At 41.8% G+C, this 21,200-nt stretch overlaps 1 protein-coding gene across 1 annotated transcript in view; it reads right to left on the reverse strand.

Moving 5' to 3' along the window:
• syn3 (synapsin III) overlaps nucleotides 1-21,200 on the reverse strand; it is a 103,141-nt gene that overhangs the window by 58,809 nt on the left and 23,132 nt on the right. The window contains exons 4-5 of the mRNA XM_023350158.1: nucleotides 11,618-11,709; nucleotides 1,105-1,261 (exon numbers count right to left, since the gene is read on the reverse strand). Of these exons, the coding sequence (XP_023205926.1) occupies nucleotides 1,105-1,261; nucleotides 11,618-11,709 (249 nt within the window). The remainder of the gene's footprint in view (nucleotides 1-1,104; nucleotides 1,262-11,617; nucleotides 11,710-21,200) is intronic.

The following is a 21,200-nucleotide window of genomic DNA, read 5'->3' on the forward strand; positions in this document are numbered from 1 at the left end:
GCATGTAGAGATTTCTCTTAATTTAGCTTTCTTCACCCTTAAATATTGTTTTCCAATGAAAAGAAAACTTTACAATCAGATGAAGATGACATGAATAGTTCCAAAATTAGATGATTTCATTAATAAGGCGAAATAAACTACCCAAATAATCAGTTCAAAATTGCATTCAGTATTTTACTAATGTTTTCTATCACTCTCCTGCAGTCTTGGTGTGACCCTCAGGACGAGTGTGGCAGTCTGTTCCCAAAACCACAAAAAAAAAAAAACTTGTAAAACGTGGGGTCAATGCAACCTGCCAGACCCCACACAGGGTCCAAATGACCCATTCTCCTATGACCGCAGGAAAGTTAACGGATATAAAATTAGAAAGATGATCCAAGAGTGACAAAAAAATGTAGAAATAGAAATCTGTAAGAGAGAAATGGCATTAGTGCTATACACTTAAAAATATTTATGATTAGGATGTCAGCTGGTTGATGGCTCATCTTGAAGTTACCATCTGGCACTGGGATAATAAAAGCTCTTTATTGTCTGGCCATTTTAGGAAGTGGGACTGAAACAGTTAAGATCCACCCAGTCAGAGCCGGTTCTAACAGCCATTGTTCACACAGTGTGTTAAGGCAACATCCATGATCCCTTCTAGAAACACTGGGCACCAAGCAGGCATTGGGCTGAACTTATCTTTCATTTGATTTGTACGGGCAGTTCCAGACTCTAGGAATATTACGCAGTGATTTGACCACTGGGACGTTTTGCATGCCTCGTGAAATAAAATAACCGAACAATAAAAGGGGCAGCAAAAGTACCTCTACAGACCAAACAGCGTAAAAGTGTCAGATATGGTGAAACATACTTTAAACTCAAATTGTACCTGACAACACCGCATTTATGAAGTCACACAGAGCTAAGCATTTACATGTTTTTCACTGGAGATTTTTGGATTTTAACTTCCTACGAAGCTACTAATAAGTACAGTGACAAAGACCTCCTGCTCCAGGCACAGGTGTTCCAGCTCCGTGTAATGGCCCATATAAATCAGAGAGGCAGCTGCTGAGAGGGTAAGTCTATGAGGAAGAGCAGAGAGAGCTGTTTAAGACTGCTTACCACCCAAGGTTTGCTGCAGAAATTATATAGGGAGAAGAGGGAGTTGACACTCGGCACGCCACCAAAGTGCAGGCCGATCACAATGTTCCTGAAGTCCTCGCCGGGAATCATGCTGTAGGCGTGTTGGCGAATCAGGACGAAGTCTGGCTTAAAAGACCTGCAGATAGACATAGAGGGAACCATGAACGTGTACAGATTGGTCAAATTTAAAATGCATTAGATGAAACGCCTCAGCATCCAGGAAAAAAAACATTTGGCTCAACTGATCGGATCGCGGATTTCAAAAACAGATGCTAACAAACTGTGGGAATTTCTTGAGATGGTGGACAAAAGAGCATCATGTAGGAAACTCTCTGAAGGATTGGTTTGTATTTGTCTATAAGGGCGTCTACACACCTGATAGTCTGGTAGACTGAGCTCAACTGGGGACAGAAATGGCAACATTTGCTACGTTGAAGGAAGCGACATAAAAACCTCTGAAGGCACTTACATGTCTCCTTGAAGACGTGCAAACAAAAATGAAGTATTGTGAGATTTTAAAGGCTGAAGGACCAAAAGCCATTTCTCTCACTACCGATAGACTCAGAAGATTGTTTTGATTGTGTTTACCCAGAATGCCCTGCGCTGTTGTCCGCAGCCTGCTTTTGGAGTGATCTCCAGTCCGCTTGGCGTTCACATACACATTCAAACTGCTTTCACTTCAACCCAGTTCAAGCCGGTTTTTAGTCCGACCAGAGTTTGCTCTTTTGGTCTGATTGGGCATTCACACCTCCCCAAACAAACTGATCTTCTGATCTTTCTAGGCAAACAAACCAGAGTTTGATTAAAGCGGACTAAACAAGGCTTTTGTGTTTTCAACACATCTGCATTGACCTGGTCCGTGTTCACACCGTCACCAAACCTAAAATACTTTTATGGAACTCAGTTTACGGCCAACTTAAAGGCCGCAAAGAGCACAAGTCCCAGCCCAAATCCTCATCCGTCCACAAAGATGCGTGACAGTTGGTGTGCAGTTTGTCGATGTGCTGCATTTCTTTGTGCTACCACGTTTGTTTTAATACAAGGCTGACTACCAGTGACCTGTTCAGACAACTGGTTATTGGTGGTTCTGTCATGAATGAAGAATGCAATGTTTTTATTTGCAATTTCTCTGACATTTACAACAATCTGACTTTTGACTGGATTTTTACCAGTCTGGACCTCAGATTCTTTGGGAGTGACCTTACAACCCTTCCCGGGTTGTTTGGCAGCAGCAAGCCCATTGCTGATATTGTTCATCTTTGGCATTGTGCAGATCATCTCGGAGAATCCACTCCACTGTATCACAGCTGATTAACGTTTCTGTTAATCGGAAGGTGGAACAGACCAGACCGTCTATATGTTTTACAGTTTTCCACAATAAGTGACAGACTGGATGAATTTTAGTATGCAATCATCATCAGTGACATCTTTCTTTAGTGAAATATCCCATTGTGACCTGACTGTGTTGGGGACAGAAGTCTCCAGCACTTCTCAAGCTCTATCAGCATATTAACACACACCGACTGGGCTGTGTGTGTGTGTGTGTGTGTGTGTGTGTGCGTGTGTTGATAGTCATGAGCTTCATTAGTCTCAGACTGTCAGGCTGAAGAGGTGAAGAACTTCTCATCAATCCAATCAGCAGTCTGATCCTTCAGATCAGACTGCTGATCTGAAGGATCAGCAGTCTAACAAACTGTAAAGGAACAGTTTGTTTCCTTTACAAACTGTTCTGGGAGTAAATCCAAGTGTTTCATGAAGAACCTGAAGTCCTCAACTGTTTCACATTTATCAGAACAAAATTAGACTCACATACTTTTTTTTTTCCTTCAATAACTTGTTTTCTGTTTGGCTTTCTTTGGATTTTATGAACTCATGAGATGAGCAGGTTATGTCATCTCTCATTGGGGATTAATTAACTGGCTGAGCAAAGGTGATGCTGGTTCTCCTTGTCATGTCACCGAACTGAAAGCCTGAGTCAGGTGTAGCATTAATCAGGGAGGCCCAGGATAGCTCTGGAGAAGCTGTAGAGATTCGAAGCTCGGGTGGGAGAATCTGTTGACAGGAAAACGCTGCAGAAGTTTGGCCTTGTGGAAGAAAAACTGCTGTTGAAAGAGATTTAGAAGTAGTCCTGTTAGTACTTCCCTACCAGGGGACACAGGCAGCATGTGTCCCGTGCTTTCTGTGTCCCATTATATTTTACATTATATTTATGGTTCATATTTGCCCTTTCTGAACCATCTGAAAGAAGGTTTGTTGCAGTTTATTGTTTTCATGTTTGAGGTAGTCAACATTGTTGTTTTTGTCAGTTTCAGTTTCTATGTTATTTATTTTTTCGTCGGCTGTTCTACTCCTAACTGCACTGACCGAGCAAATTTAAGCTGTGTTGTTTTTATATGTTGGACCAAAGTTGTGAAGCCATCGTTGTATTTAAGTGTGCTGTACTGTTGCAGAGTTTTCCAATTAATTTGTAATTCGGCACATTTATGTCTGTGTTTAAAAAAAAAAAAAGAAGAAATGTTTCAAGTCAGTTTGTCGGATTTTCTGTACCGGATCGGTATCAGCCGATACTAAATCTCAGATATCGGTACCAGAAGTGAAAAATGGAGGAGAAGGAACAACTATGAACATACCCCAGGACTGACATGTCTATGACTTTTTTACAGTACAATCAGTGAAAAAAATATGTTTTTTTGTTTTTAAAAAAAATCAACATTCCTGAGCCTGGAAGCTATTCATACTTGGGACAATACGCTGCCATTTGGTCTCCAGATCCCATTATCATGAAGAATCTCTGACCTTCTAATAAGCTCTGAAGGGATATCTGTATTCCAGAGAGCATTTTTCTCCATAAAGACCCTGTGCTTGTCTCAAAAGCTGATGAAGGCCTTATCTTCCTCCATCAGCCTGTCTCACGTTGATAAGACTAATCGCGGTAAAACTCAGCGGGAATGCCACAAATGTCAAACAGTACATACCGAGGCTCAGTCCAGGGTGGATACACAATGCTGCATTGTGCTGTGGGGGCTCTATGCCGTCACAGGGAAATGCACCTTACAGACAAAACTCTCTGCTTTCCTGTTAACGAGGAGAGATGCCGCCGCGTGACACCAAAATAACCGCTAGGTGTGTTTTGAGACATCTTGGACTTAAAAGGTCAGTACTTTGAAGAAAATATTTATACACTTACGCCTTAGTGTTACACAAGAAAAAAGACCGAAACTTAATTTCGTTTCAGTCAGATCATTCCCCTTTCAAGGGGAAATTTTCTCAAATGAGACGACTTTGAAATAACTTATCTTTCTATGGAGTTGTGATTTTTCCGGTTGATTTCTTCAAACTGTAGAAAATCTTTATAAGATAGACTACGCAGAAAAAGAAATGATTGTTTGAGAGCGGAGGAATTCCTGAGGCAACCAAATGATTGGCAGCAAGGCATTACATTTCCTAAACATCTCCAGCAGCTCTTTTGCACTATTACGAAACAATGTTGTATTGACAAGAGCGCTGGGAAAGCTGAAGTCTTTCAGCTTTCAGAAATTTTCCGTCGAGTGAATCATACTCCAACGAGCACAAAGACTTACCCAACTATGAGAATCTCTGCTAAAATCTCTCATTGACTGTTGCCTAGTAAAGGGAAGTTGCTCACCAAAACCAACATGGTTCCTGGTGATTTACTGCTGGACAGCCCATGTTTACCCCTCTGGTTCTGCACCAGCCCCCCGAGGGGAACCTGTTCATGCATTTGTCCCTCCAACAGCCTGAGGAGAAGTTTATGTAAAAGTTTCAACTTCAAGCAACAATTCAGTCTGTAAGCTTGTACAGTACATACAGTGGATGGATAGTTTCCAAATTCATTTCCCACATCGTCTCATGACCTTTGGTGAGGTTACCTGGGTGAGCAGGTACCTTAGATTAGTTAATATGAGTTTCTCCTTCCATCCTGTGCTTTTGACTTTGGGTACTTGGGCTATACCCCGATGCCAAAATGTTTTTTTTTAAAGTTTCTACATTAAGATTATCACAATAATCGGTTTGGCAGTCGAGAAACATATGTAATGCAAACATGTAATGAAAACCAATGCACTACCAGTGTGGGCTGAATGGGTTAACGATGTTCATAAAGGTCATTACAATAATCATCTGTTGGATCAATCATCAGACCCTCACATAAAAACCCAGCTGAACCTCCTAAAAGGAAGTTCGATGTTTTGACTTTCAGTATTATTGCGGGTGTTAGGGTCCTCGCGGGCGCTGTAATGTGTGCTGCAGCAGCATTAATTAAGCCCTCTAAGAGCAGTAAAGAGAACGTTCCTGACAGTTTTACAACTTTCGCCTCACATTTCATCCTCCTTTCCCCCCATTTTCAGTTTGGGGATCTGACAACAGCCCACGATACTAACAGTTCAATTATCTTAGCAAACCACTTCCTCGTCAACAGTTTACCAATCAAGTGAGAGACACCGATCAGCGCTGGCTAATCGTTTGTTGTGCGTTCTTTTTTTAGTACAGCTGGGAATCTGTGGTTATGGCAGAAAGGAGACAGGCTGCTCTGAGGCTTCACATACTTTGGCTGCTGTCGTCTGCTGTTCGGCCAGATCAGCATTCCCACTCTGAGCGGAGAAGCTTGATGGAGGTTTTGGCAGCAAGAGCCAGAGAAGCCAAAGGGCTGACTGCAGAATTTCATCTGGAAACAACATGCCACATCTACTGTACTTTGTGGCATACCGTTCTGCTACGCTACACATGCCACGTTGCACATTCAGCAAATTGCTACAGACGGTTTTGACAACAGGTATTTGCTGGTTTTCATATTCCACAGGTAACACTGAGCCTGTGTCAGTCACACTCTGCCTTAGAAAAGGCTGATGTTGTCTATACCTGCTGACGTTGGAGCGATCAAATGAAAACTGAGAAATAAAGCAAAAAAGTCATTGCGTAAATTTGAAGGGACATTCGCATTGAGGGATATTTTTCCTTCCAATAGCTGGTACAGTGATGTTTGACATGCATTATGATAAATGTGGGTCTCAAAGCTTCTCTGGTCTGTCATTATGTTCACATGCGTCTTCAGGAAAGCACATTCACACCCTAAATAATCATCAGACCCTCACATAAAAACCCAGATGAACCTAAAAGGATGTTACATTTTTTGATTTTCAGTAAAAAAAAAAAAATAAAAACGATAGAGGGATTTACTGTATTTTTATGGTGTTATGGTTGGTGCACTTTCAAATTTGAGAAAAAAGGGGTAAGGTAAGGGCTCTCCAAACTGTCCATGTGACACTATTTACCACCAGTTGGCTTATGTTGGAAACTTTCACCTGGTGGGGCAGTATGGTGGAAAATAGATTTTTTTGAGCTTTATAATCATAATAAAGTTATAATGTTATTCCCTCATCAAAAACATTCCTGGCGTGTTGCTTCATGTGTTTCATGCATATTTAAGCTGCCGTTTCCAAGCTTCTAACCGTCAACCTCACAGAGCAGTCCTCCCCCGCGACTCCCCCCTTTATCTCCTTCAGACTAGCCAGCAACAATTAGCAAACACCTGGTGGAACTGAGCATCAGCTGAGCTCATTATATCATGTCCTGTAATGCGTATAGGAGATATTTCTCTGTTCAACTCTTGATAAACAGACGTAGTTGGAGGGTTAATAGAGGAGCCATGTTGTAATGACTTCCTGAAGGTGGAGTGTTAGAAAGAACAGGAGTTTTTTAAAGAGACAAAGGCCCGATTTTAAGGCGTTAAATTACAAAGTCAAATTTCTTTGTCATATTTGATGTATGCAGCATTTTTATAGCTGCAGATACTTGACTCTGCTATAAAATGGCACTGTATACCTGGAAAATACATAATGCATAATACCATGACACTGCCACCACTATGGCTGTCAGTAGAACACTCTTTTCTATAAAACGTTTGGTTTTTTGACAGATGTGAGCTAGGCCTTTGTCTACTTTTTGCTCGGCAGCAGTTCTGACCTCGAAAATCTCATGAATAAAAATCTCTTTCTTATTTTTGAGTGACAAACTCAGACCTGGCGTAAGGCCTGCAGTGTCTCAGACGCTCTTGGCTCACTGGGACCTCCAGGATGAGTCTGCTCTGAGCTCTTGGAGCATTCTTGGTAGACTCTTGGGAAGGTTCTCCATTGTTTCATCTTTCCACCAGCTGTGGATTGGCTGGAATCCCATAGCATTAAAACACAGGTGTCAAACTCCAGTCTTCAAGGGCCGCAGTCCTGCAACTTTTAGATGTGCCTCTGCTGCACCACACTGGAATAGAATAATTAGGCCATTAAGGCTCTGGAGAACTGCTCTACACAAGGAGGAGGTAATTTAGCCATTTCATTCCAGTGGTTTGTAACTGTGGCACATCTAAAAACTGCAGGACAGCGACTGGAGGACTGGAGTTTGACACCCCTGCATTAGAAATACCTGTCCAGATTGGCAGAAGTTTCTGACTTCACATGGATTTTTTTACATTGGTGCAAAATGAATCACTTTTTGAGTTTGGATTTCTTTTAGCCTGATTCATGTTGTCAGACAGATTGGGTTTCAGTCATTTCTCTCCCGTTCTCCACATCAGAGTGTGAGTTTGTCTAGTGACACTGAAACCAAAAGTGCAATTTCATGAAATAAACAGTAAATAATATTTTCACTTAAGGCCGTTTTCTTTTTGATAATCCTCAATCATTCTTAACAGAACGAGTGCTTACTTTCCACCCTTGTAACTCCCTAATGTATTCTGACACTACATTAACTTTTTTTTTTTTTTACAATGCATAGCACATGGACAAGTGTGAGAGCAGTGAAACCACAGAACTGTGAGAACACGAGCTGCTTGGTGGAGCCAGCGCAGGGCAGGATGTCTGCACAGAGGGGTCAGGGGTCACGTCGGCCAGGAGACACGTGGAAAAGCAGGAGCCAGCTTTAAATATGCCTTAAAAAATAAACCCGGCATGTGTGTGAGCGTGCATGGTGTGTGTGTGTGAGTGCCATCCTAGAATGATCACATGCACTCAAGGAAAACTCAATCACATGGCGTGTGTTTAATTTGTGCCTGGGAAGCTGGTGTTTATGCATTCCTCTGGCGCAGAATGAAACACGCGGCTGTCGCAGACATAATTAGGACATAATCTATGAAATGGGAAGGATCTGAAGGGTCTGCTGAGTTTTTAGCCAATTCTTTTATCCAAGCTGTTCCCCTGCGGCCCTTTCTGAGAGGAAACGGAAACAAAAGCAACTTCTAGAAGTTGAACTTCTGACTTTATAGCTGTGGGACCACTATGCGTTATTAGTCATGTCCCGGTGGGACTGGCTGCTTGAATTGACCATTATTCTATTTGTAGACGAGTTCAGAGTCATAAGTGATAAGCAAGCTAATTTGGCAGTGAACGTCAGTGTTTGTGAGCGAGGCGGCAGTCACACCATCTGAATACAATTTGGCCGTTCTATCGTTACAGAGATTTCACGCAAAAATATTCCAAACTCACACAATAACCTCAGTGTCAGGGCTGGAAACAGGTTGCATTGTTAAGTCGGCTGCTTTGGTACCCCTAGCTGACGACTGTCCTCAGGACACAGTCAGGCCTCTTCCTGTCACTGGGTGGTTCTGAGGCTGAGATCCAAACGATTAGGCAATATTTCTAAAGGCTAAAATGGTTCCACTGAGGCAATCTCCTAAAAATCAGCAGGAGAAGCATTGCTCCAGTTTTATTAACTGTTGTGGAGATATAATGTGATGCAAACATGTTTGAGAGGGATGCTCTACTTTAGCTAGTAGCTAGTAGACCTAATACAGTCCAGCCCAAAAAGATTAACTGCTTAATGGGGCAGTTTTATGTTAAATAGATTTTTTTGAGCTTGACATCATGATATGTTATTGAGTAAATTGAGGAAAACGTGGTTCTAAAAACAATCAACAGTTCCCTTCAGGAATCTGTTCACTTAAGGGAACTGCTCGACTTCGGCCAAACTGAAGTCGAACGTCAACCATCAATCACATGATTTCGGGATATTTGTTTTCACACACACCTTTTAACGTCAAAACACACCGAGCCGAGCTCCTGTGAAGCCCCTCCCACTGCAGTTTACATCATGGAGTTTGGTCGTAATGGTGGTTTACATCAGTAAACACAGCGATCACGGCAGAGAGGAACCATTATTACAAAGTTCACAAATTCGGAGGAGGAAATAATGATTGACGAGCTGCAACATTTTATTTTATTTTCTGTGTTACCGGAATCCCAAAGGAAACAAATGGAAGGTGTTGGTGGGACGTTTAACTGCTGCATCGGACCAGAACAGAGCAAGAGGAGTTCAGCGTTTTAGTCCAACAGTATGTACTTCCTCTCAGCCTCGGACAATTGTTCCTCTAAACTATCCATCCTGCTCTGTGGTGGAAAAACTGGATTCTGGAAGTTGAGTAGTTTGGTCTGTTTTCCACATAAACAAACATTCCCACAAAATTCTGACCAAACTCACAATAGTTTCACATGCAGAGGGTGGCGAAACTTTCACCAGGGAGATTGTGACAAGAAGGGACGGACGACCTGAGGCTGAGAAAAAAATGATGCAACTACCGTCACACAACTGTGACAACGAGAACCGATTTCGGTCCAACTGAACAGAACCCTGTACTATGTGCCATTTCAGCCAATAAAGTTTCATCTCATCTCTTTATGTTTTATAGAGACCAGCTAGCACAAGAAGAGCTAAGTCACCTACAACTAAATGCAAAGACAGCAATTTGTCCACCTGCATTAAAGTTCTGACGCACGTCAGTAAAACCCAAACCAATGAACCCACACACTGAAAATATACATCAAGTGTGGAAATGGAAGGCACTAAACGTTTATCCTAAAATTTAGATGCATGGTTCTTCAAGCAGGCCACTTGCAACTGAGATAATGCACACCCCTGATATTGCCATGATGACTGCAGTTTGGCGTATTGTGCTGCACTGGTTTAGCTAAAGCAGGACCATGAGGTCAACTTTCCTACCAGAATCTGTTGTTTGTCTGCGATTCTCTCAGCAGTTACCTCACCAAACAAAGCAGGCCCTCTCCTGGCTACATGGCTCTCATGTCTGCTTGGTTTTTCATTCCATTACTGACCTCAAATGTTTTCAAGTCCAGTTTGTTTGTATGGAACATTTGAGCCAAAAGGAAAGTTGAGTGCTTTACATAATAACATAACACAATTATATTTGGTGAGAATAAACAGCAAACGTTACATTTTCTCAAACGCCATCCTCAAAATTCTCAACAATGAAGAGTAGACTTGATCAATATTCCGGTTATTATTAATCAAAGGCAGCTCTAATCAAACAGGTTTTTAACCCTTGATTTAAAGGAACTCAGTGTTTCAACTGTTCAGTTTTCTAGAAGATTTTTTTCCAGATTTGTGGTACATAGAAGCTGAATGCTGCTTCTCCATGTTTGGTTCTGGTTCTGGATGCAGAGCAGAACCAGGAGACCTGAGAGGTCTGGAAGGTTGATACAACAACACCTGAACTTTAATGTGTTGTGGTGCTGAGCCGATCAGTGATTTAACTAATACTCTTAGTTAATATACTAACAGCAGTATTTTAAAGTATATTCTCGGAGCTGGGTTCTAAAGACTTTAGATCTGGGTGACGTTCTCTATCTTCCTGGTTTTAGTGAGGATGTGAGCAGCAGCATTCTGGATCAGCTGCAGCTGGACGATATTTTTAGGCAGACCAGTGAAGACGCTGCTCCAATAATCAATGCCACTAAAGACAAACGCATGATGAGTTTCTCTAGATCTGGCTGAGACATTAGTCCTCTAATCCTGCAGATGTTCTTCAGGTGACTTTGTAACCGTCTTTATGTGTCTCTGAAGGCTCAGATCAGAGTTCATCACTACACCCAGATATCAGGCCTGACCTCTTCTAGCTGGAACAACTGAAGCTGTGCATTGACTCTAGATCATTCCTCTTTAGGTCCAAAGATAATAACTTCGGTTCTGTTTCTGTTCAGCTGAAGAAAGTTTGGCACATTCACACATTTATCTGTTCTGAGCATCTGTTCAGTGATTGGCTGGATTCAGAGTCACCTGACTCTAGTGACATCGTAATGAAGAGCTGTGTATCATCTGTGTAGCTATGGTAACTACGCTTATTGTTTATTATAACCTGAGCCAGTGGGAGCATGTGGATGTTAAATGACAGACGTCCCAGGATTGAACCTTGGGGTGACTTCTGTCTCCAATGAGAAGTTACCTACTGACATAGAAGTCCCTGTTCTTTAGGCAAGACCTGAACCAGTCAAATCCTGGACCAGGGAGTCTGACTGGTCACTTTGCTAATATTAAAATGACTGGATATAGTGAAGACCTAATTTGTGCTGTCAGAAACTCAACAAGGTTTATTCTCCAACTGTGATTTTTCTGGGCTTTTTTTCTTTTTTTTTTTTAGTTTTCCATGACAAAACTGCATCATCTCTCCTGAGCGTTGTCTCTAATAACTCACCTGACGACTTTGGAGCCGCCTTTGTTGACCTGCATGTCCACCATGCATCCTGAGTTGACGTAAGAGGCCAGGTTGATCTCTGAGAACTCCGCCTGGGAAACCGAAAAGCAAAACCCAAGTTTAGATTTTTACAGCGACATGAAGCATGAGGTCGCATGTACGTGCCGCGGATGAACCCCTTGACTCAGCGCTATTTCTTTTGGCCTGTTGACAGCAATACGTCCACATAACATTAAAGTAAATTGCTTTCTTACGTCACCGTGCCTTTCTGCATTTGCACAGAGCAGAGCAGAAGACAAGACTGGGAGAGACAGAGCGAGCTGGTCGGAGAAGGCAAATTGAGTTATCCCCAGTCTCTGGCCTCCAGGACAGTGAGGGCCTTGTGAAAGGCCGTAGCTTGGCTACTTAATGACTCAGTCAGACTCCCAGAGATTCTCAAAAGGAAGGGACAACAACTCCACTTCTGGGAAAAGAATCTTAGGATGTGTGGCACCAACAAGCAAAAAAAAAAAAAAAAAACTAAAACAAACATTTGAAAATGTCAGAAATGTATGGATGGTATTAACCAAAGTGGAGACAAAAAAAAATAGTAAGACACATTAAGGTTTGTTTTCTCCAAATAAATGTGTTCAAATTCAAGAAATACAAGTTTGCCATACATGCAGGAAGCTGTAACGTACAATCTGTTTTATCAGCTTAAGTCTAAAGACAAAAGCTCACTGTATGTGGAACTCAGTTTCCAAAAGTCATTCACATCTTCAGCACACATTGGACATGTCCTGCTATTCAATTCAGACCCAATAAATATCAAGAAACCCTTCAAGAAACTTTGCAAACAAAAAAAGTGTCCCAATTTCCCCCTGCTGACAATCCAACCGGCCTGTGATTTTTCAATAGTCTCTACCACCATGACAGCCACTCTGGTATCTGTAGACCTCAGTGGACGTTGACACATGTTGGGGATTCTCTTCCTGTTTGAAGGTTTAATAACGCCCGCGAGACAGAAGCTGCAGCTTCCGTCCTTATAGACGGAAGCTGCATTCTCCCAGGATTTCCTGATACTAGATTGACCCCGTCGTGAGTTCGGCTCCACTTTCATTTCATTGCTCCACTGAGCAAAATCCTCAAACCCTTTCTTGGCATCTACACGTACAATTGGGAGCAATTTAGAAGCGGCTTCTCGTCCGTTTTGGTGTCAGTAGTGGTCAGGCACGGAGCGCCGGAGTGTTCAGTATCTAACTGTGAAAACTGAAACCTCAGGGCCTTTGTTTTCTTTTTGTATCCTTTTACCACTGCATGCAAAACACTGATCTGCTTTTTTCTAAACTTTTCAGATGGTTTTCTTGATTTAGCCGTATATTTCACATAGAGTGGATGGAATCATTTTTAAAGCGAGACTCCACTACTCGTTTTAAAATTGAATTAGAAAGTCATTAAACTATTTAAACTATTCTTGTGTGATTTGTGGGAGTTGAAGACACGTAGGGACAAGTGGAAATGTGAAAGTTCTCCTCCTGGCAAACAAATGCGTGAGTGTTTGTGCGTCACCCCGCCTTACATTCCATCTCACTCTCTAAGGCAGGGGTGTCAAACTCCAGTCCTCGAGGGCCACTGTCCTGCAACTTTTAGATGTGCCTCTGCTGCACCACACCTGAATAGAATAATTAGGTCATTAGCAAGGCTCTGGAGAACTGATCTACACAAGGCGGAGGTAATTAAGACATTTCATTTCAGTGTTTTGTAGCTGTGGCACATCTAAAAACTGCAGGACTGCGGCCCTCGAGGACTGGAGTTTGACACCTGTGCTCTAAGGTCTATTGATCAGCTAACCCTGATGGCTCCAAACACCAGGATGATGCTAACAGGGAACTGGCATTGGCAAGCAGATCCCATTTCTAAACCACTTTTAACTCCCTTTTTTTCTGGCTTTCCACACAATCTAAGTTTTCTGGATGCACTTGGACGGCATTCCTTCCATCATTCCTTTGCACCAGCTAGAGTTTTCCCTGGAGGTATGCTGAACGGCAGCAGGTTGACCTCAGGCAGGAATAGCTGGTGTTTGTTGGTCTTTACATTCCTTCAAAGCATGAGACATGACACGAATGGCACAATAAATGGACCCTGCACAAGTAGCCTGCTGACCATGTGTGGAAAAACAAAACATCAGATGGGCAGGTCCCGGTCAACGCTCCAGCAGGACACCGTGCAGAAAGCACAGCTGCATTTCATTTAAAAGTGAGCACAAGAAGCCTGAGTAAGCATTAGACTGAGAGTCACTTACTGACTCTAAATACTGCTGGGTGCAGTCATAAAATATCAAAATATCTGAACAGATAAATAATCAAGTGAGATTGTAATCCATAGAAGTGTCAAAAAACAGGAGCATTAAGAGTTATCTGCTTTGCTGTTAATGTCAAACAACAGCACTCTGCCAACAAACATGAATCGTTTTTTTGTTCTTTAAACGAAATCACTCATAAATTATGCAACGTTTTACAAACTCAGTTTTTCTCCTCTCTATTGAAACTTTTCCCACCGAGTCTCTGGGGAAGTCTCGAAAGCAAATTTTGCATATTGGAGTAAGCCTCTGCACACATGCACCGCACATGGCTAACGGTATTTGGCACTCCTAATCAAAGAAACAGGTTTACGATTTAAGGCTTGATGGATTGAGCTCTGGACTGCCTCGCTAAATAAATAGCTAAATGCGTGAGGGAGAAACGTTCTGTGGCCGAGTTGTATTGGAAACATTTGCATGAAGCACAGGGAAGGACTTCAGACTGTTACTTTTCTATGACGGGAAAATCATTAGGTCGACATAAAACATAAAAGCTCTAGTCAATTTGTTTTCTGTTATTTCCTTTTGATCTGCATGCAGGGTCACATAAGTGCGTCGAGATTATGTAACGCCAGATTTATCAAGGGCCTCAGTTTCTCTTTTCATTATGCTGTTTAGACTCTGTTCACAACCTGTCCCAACTACATTGTCTATTAGAATGCAGCAACAGAGAATATCACATTACACCTGCATGACCTCTGCCCTATTGGTTGGTCCTAGATTGATTCTTTCAGCTTGTTGTTATCCAGGTATTCAAAAGGTTTCTTGGCCTTGCAGTGCCAGCAAACTCATCATGAGTATTATTAAGCAATCCAGTTAACTGCAGGAAAAGTTGCAGGTAAAGGAACTGTATGCAGACTCTTCCTTCCTTATCCAACATATCAGGTCAAGACACAAAAAAGCGATACTTGCTTTAGGTCTTAAAGTGGAATACTGGCGACAAGTACTGTGTCCAAAATGTGGACAGACAAAACTCCAGCAAGTGCTTTCTGCTTTGCGTCCTTAAGGCTAACAGCCATGACACCAACAAGTTCTCCTTGTTTTTTGTCTGTAAGACTAATGTTCATGATGTGAACAGTGCCTTTTTGCCTCTAAGGCTAATAGCCATAACATCAACAGGCTCTTCTTGCTCTATGTCCCTAAGGCTGGTAGTCATGATGTCAACAAGGACTTCTTGCTTGATCATGCTTCTTCTTAACAGATTGAAAGTGTGCCATCCCAAACATACGATAGACTTAAGACCTCAGTCTGATACGAAATGACTCATCTTTTACTTCTAGAAGGTTACCAGTTCAGATCTTGGCCGGCGTGTTTCTGTGTGGAGTTTTCAGATTTTCTCCAGATTTGTGGTTTGTTTTTGATGTTTTTTTTCTGATTGTTTCTCACAATTCTAAAACGTTCATTTGAAATTAACTTGAGATATTTAAATAAATGAAATGAGAGCGTGATTGTCTTACTGTGCATCTCTGTTTTCATCCACGTGATCAGCCAACATGTGGTATATCCAAAACCGTTTGAAATGACTTTGATTTGCATATAAAAACGGTACATTAATAAAAACACAAAGTCAAGCTGAAACTGAAAGCTAGCTTTTAAACATAATGGAGATTGAAACTATTCTTTAAACTGACCTTTCACAACTTAGTTTCTTTTATCCTCCAACAGCAAGTCTAATCGGTTACTCTCAACACATTTCTGTGCTTTGATTGGCATTTGATATTTTAAGACAGCTGTCCAACCTTTAATCCATATAAAGAGGAAGCATTACATGCAAGATTCTCTAAAACACCCAATCATATAGTGCTTTAACCTATTTAAACACTATGTGAGGGTGGGAGCTGAAATATATGTGCAAATGTTAATTGTTTTTCCACTGGAAAATATTTCAAAAAAGATAAACTCCCACTTCTATCCAGCGAATGCATGAATATACTCAGACACTCCCAAGCAAATTTGCACACCCAAGTCAATTCTTCCATCATAGCTAATCCCAACCCAAACATGGAGACCTACGCTGACTTTGGCAGTGGCAAAATAAAACAAGAGCGCGGGCAACTTCATGGCTTCTCTGATTGGCTGGTTAAGGATGAGAGGAGTCTTAACAGCCATTGTCATTGGGCAGTAACAGATGAAGTGGTTGGTGCCCAGAAGGTCCAGAAGCCAGGAGGAGAGGTTTTCCTCAGCACCATGGATACCATCATGGTTACTCATTCAGACACTCGCCTCAGAGCAGCTCTCGCCCTGGGAAAGGAAAACAGGAAGTGATACATCGAAGAAATGCTTTCAGGCCTGACTGTTATGTGCTGAGCTCCATCCACAGCCGACTCAGAACGGCTTTTGGATCCGCCGCTAGTAAGAACCGAGGTTTGGCTTCGGAGTTATGAACAACTTTAACTCAATTTGAACTCAACAGAAACAGATACAGCAGTAGACATATTGTTTTAACACCAATTAGAGAAATAAAGGAGAAATTTACGAGCAATTTTATTTTATTCCTGAATAATTGCTAAGACACCGATGTTGGATTACGATGCTTTGCACAAAGTTTAAAACTTTAATTCATCCCAAAGGTGTTCCATTGAGTTGAGGTCAGGACTTTAAAGGCTGGTCAAATTATTCCACAAACACTTGTCCATATCTATATGGACCTTGCTTTGTGCTGTCAGGGTGCAACAGCAAGAGGCTTTCCCTAAACTCTTCCTAGAAAGTCGGGGACATGAAATTGTCCTAAAATGTCCTGGTACTCTAAAGGTATAAGCTCAACTCTTGACAGAAGGCCTCACACCAAGATCCCCTCTACACCAAACGTTGTACTCGACAGTGCAGACAGGCAAACGTCTTTTTCTCGAGGCAACAGCCAAACCCATAGCCGTCCAGTGGACTGCCAGACTAAGATGAAGGATTTGTCGAGTGCTGCACAATGAAATAATTTTAAGAATTTATTGAGAAAAAGAAAATGTCAGTAACGACAGCAAAGGTGGGGTGTTATATTCAGTAATGGTCAAATGTAGTTCAGACTCATTAAAATAAATTGTAAATTCATACTTTGTAGAACTTTGAAACCGATGCTAACTTTAGTAGCTGATAACCTGCAGTTAGCTTATGGGGATTACAGTTTGAACCTTGTTCTTTGCAAAAGCACATTTATTATACTACAATAAAGGTGGTCTACCATGTTGTACGTGAGGGTCACCATTACTGAAGCATTTTTACAAGATGAAGAAGAGATTAAAGTAAAATAAACTTGAAAGGTATAATTTTATAAACAGTAGTTCCTGCAAATAGGATTTGTACATCAATATATTGTTATTTGATAAAGTGTGCTACTGTTAAGTCCTGAAACTTTTTAAGGGAAATTCAACGTTCAGCTTATGAAGATTTATTTATGTTTTACAACTAATTTTTTTTTGTACTTTAAAAGTTTAGTTTCAAAAATAGTATCTATTTCAGTACAAATTTAATTTGAAACTATATTATTTAATTAATGATTAAACTGCTCAATGCACAAAAATATATTGTGAAATTTTTGTCCATATTGCTCAGCTCCAGATATCGAGAAATTCAATATTTCTCGAAATATTTAATTTTGCAAAACTAAATATTGAATTGCTTAGTCTCACATTACTTAAACCTGAAACTAAATTAACATTGTAAATACAAAAAACCCACTATGATTATGAAAGTTAATAAATTCCAGATACTTTTTGCATTTCTAATGGTTACATAAACAAAAGACTGGGTGAAATAAAAGGAGTTTTCTGCAGCACTGAATACATCAGAATGATTTAACACACACAACATTAGGCCGCAGTATCTGTCACTAGATCTGTAAATTTTGTCATTTGTAAAAAAAAAAATGGTAATACACTGGGTTAAACCACTTCAACTGTAAAGTCAGGATTACAGTAAGTTACTCACATGGCCCAAATTATTATCGGCTAATCTTTGCCAAGTACTGTGAATATTACGTTTTCCAAAGCCCTAAATGATAGAATTTCACTCTAGGGGTGCGAGGTCAATTGGATAAATCAAATATCTGCAATTAGTAACAAATCATCTGTCAGGAGCTCAATCTGCACAGATTCCTTTTATCAGAGGTGAAAACCATCTGGAGGAAAAGGGGATACTGATAACATCCAGCTAGCTGCCTGGGAGCCGGCATGGCTGCAACCAGAACAAACATCAATAACTGTGAGGTCACACAGCTGCTGAGCAGATGTTGCCCCACAATATCCTCAACAACAGAGGGGCCCCTTGTTCCAGCTGGGATTGTGGTACAAAACACAAACAGAAAACGGTAGAGATGATGAGGAATGACACAAAATATGGTTCGGATATAACAAACTCATGAGGGTGTAACGATGACGATACAAGTAAAGACGATGTGGAACGCCGGGTTCACAAGAATGAGATGAGAATTTTGTTTTCACTGGTACAGTGACGGGTCCAAAATTGAATTTCTAATTAGTGTAGAACATCTCAGTTCAATTTTGACAAGTCCATATATTGCAGATTTCCTACTTGGCCTAATGTGGTCCAAACGCAAGAAAAAGCATTTCATTTCTTCCATTTCTTAACTGGACTTCAAGAATTTCAGCCCTTACAAGAACCAAAGGGTTTTCAAAAAACTGATGAAAACACATGATTTAATTTCTGGCAAGCTCCTGTAGTGTTTCTCCATGTATGTGGGCTACGGAGGACTGCAAGACAAAGGCATTTTATTTCAAATGAGCAAATAAAGTGTAACCGTGGAGACAAGTGCGCCTGGTTTGGGAACCTCAGGACCTCATGTGGTCCTGTTGTCGTTCACTGCTGAGTGTTGAGCTGCTGGGATGAGAGTCGGCTCCTCCAAAGGAGCTCCGCTTCACCCAAAGTGATGAAATTGGTTTTCAGAGACATGGGACAAAAACTGCATGACTTTGTTTGCAGGGAAGCGTCCACATACCCCTTGTGGCACAAGGCCTGGGTCGAACCAGTCGTGTATTGTGTGATTGTAACGATATTTTGCATGAACTAGTCCACTTCTACTATCCTGTTTTTGTATATCATTGAGACATAGATTACTTTTGAGAATTTCTTCCTGTCAAATGGTTAAAAGCTCCTGGACAAATTCCAACCTTGTTGTCCATGAAGGAGGCTGTCTGCAGAAAGGCGTGGTTGTCCCTCTGTGACCGTTTCATGTGCAAAATGGAGTATGCAGTGACAGCGTGGGAACCTCGGCAGGTTGGGGCGTGACGGATAGTGTAGCGAGAAAGTGTGCGAATTCAAACATTTCGCATCAACTGTTTGGTTGTGAATGAAGTATGTGAGAGTCTTTAGTCAGAGGGGATTGTTGTCAACCAGAAAAAGGTGAAGTCCTCTCTCTAGAGTGGGACTCAGCTTCTGCCTCAAGCAGAGGACTTTGGGTATTTTGGTGTCATGGCGGAAGGACGGACCAGGAGATGAACGGACGGATTCATCTGTAGTAGTGCTGGCGCTGCTCAAAAAGCAAAGCTCTTAATGCACTGGGCTATGAACATTCTGACCTCATGTATGTTCACGAGACATGCATCATGACCGAAACAACGAGATCCTGGATACAAACGAGCTTCTTCTGATGGGTGGAAGGATTCAGCCTCATCAATTGGTTGATGAGCTCCAACAGCCGGGGGCCAACTCAAAGTAAAGCCACTGGTGCTCTGTGTCAAAAGGAGTCAGTTGATGTGGATCAAGAGGGCCCCTGAGGGCCTCCCTTCGGAGGTTTTCTGGGCACGTCCCACTGGGACACCCCCCCCCCCAGAAAGACCCAGAACTCGTTCGAGGGAACATTTATCTGATCTGACGCATTGGGATCCCCCAGAATGAGCTGGAGGATATCGCTGGGGAAAAAGATGTCTGGGTCTCCCTCCTAAACCTCTTGCCTTTAAGACCATTGGTACTAAGGTGGACGGGAACACGGTAGCCGCAGCATTGTGATCTGGGATTACTTTTCAATATGATGGAAGTGGGGTTTTTATGAAGGTGAATTAAAAACATGATCACCATTCAGTTTTTGACCCAAAGACTAGAAAAAGAGACCAAGCACACATCCAAATCAGCAAAACCAACGACTTCATAAAGGTCAAATGAATGTTTTGGATGATCCAGGACTAAATCAGACAGAAAATCTGCAAGGTGTCAGGAAGAGATGTCCTCACAATTTAATATGTATGGAGAACTTTGTACAGCTTTATATCTGAGTCACTGCTTTGTCTTGTGGCCACCGCCTGTGGCCCCACAAACAGCTGTTTACTGGTCAAAACGAGATTCCAGAACTGAAACTTCAACATAGGTTGTGCAAAAAACAGTTAGCTATGGTGAAACTTTGTTTTATTTATTTATATATTTAAAAAAGGCTTGCATTACGCCCATCTGCAGCATCCCTTGCTGTGGTAGCTCTGTTTAAGCATGGAGATCATACCTTATAAGGAGGCGAGCACACTAGAGAAGAGGTTTGATAATGATGTGGGGCTGCTTCAGGGAGCTTACCACACATTATTAACATGACAGATGGGAGATAGCATATGATTTCAGAGTCAAATGTCAATCCGTGCAAGACATATACGGGATAATCACAAGGTGTAAAGACGTGATGAGAAAAACAGCTTCTGGGGTCGACTTGAACAGCTTCAAGCTGCAGTTTGGCTCTGTATGGGTGCTGACGAAGGTGAAAAGAGACGGGCTGGAGACAGAGTGGAACGGCTTTGGTCGTCATGTTGCATGTCGCTTGCTTTTCACACAGTCCTCCTAAGGCTCAGCGAAAGCCACAAACAGTCAATGAAGATTCTGGCTAAGGATTAGCAATTAGCAAACTGACCTTTTATCCAAAATGCAGAGGGCTTTAGGGAAAGGGTGCTGGGTCCAACAAGACCTAAGTAGGTCAGTCTCCGCTGGGTACCGGAGTGCTTGTTTGGTCCCCAAATTATCGACTTAACAGGCCCAAATAAATCTGTCAAGTCTTCACTCATCTTAACAACAGCTCTATGGATATTCAAAGTAAGACGACTCTGATTTCACAGAGAAGTCTCTCCAGTCGTCCTCGTCTAAAGACGTGACCACAACAGTGGAGAGCTGAGCAAACGGCCAATAAAAAAAATAAATAAATCACCCGTCCAGCTTTCTGCGGTTCTTTTCTTCTGCCCCGTAAACACTCCACCAGCATGTTTCAAAGACAATGGGTAGCCCAACACTTCTCCAGGGTAGAGCTGATGCTGTTCACACTGTCAA

The sequence above is a fragment of the Xiphophorus maculatus genome, chromosome 17, assembly GCF_002775205.1.
Source record: "Xiphophorus maculatus strain JP 163 A chromosome 17, X_maculatus-5.0-male, whole genome shotgun sequence".
Lineage (NCBI taxonomy): Eukaryota > Metazoa > Chordata > Actinopteri > Cyprinodontiformes > Poeciliidae > Xiphophorus > Xiphophorus maculatus.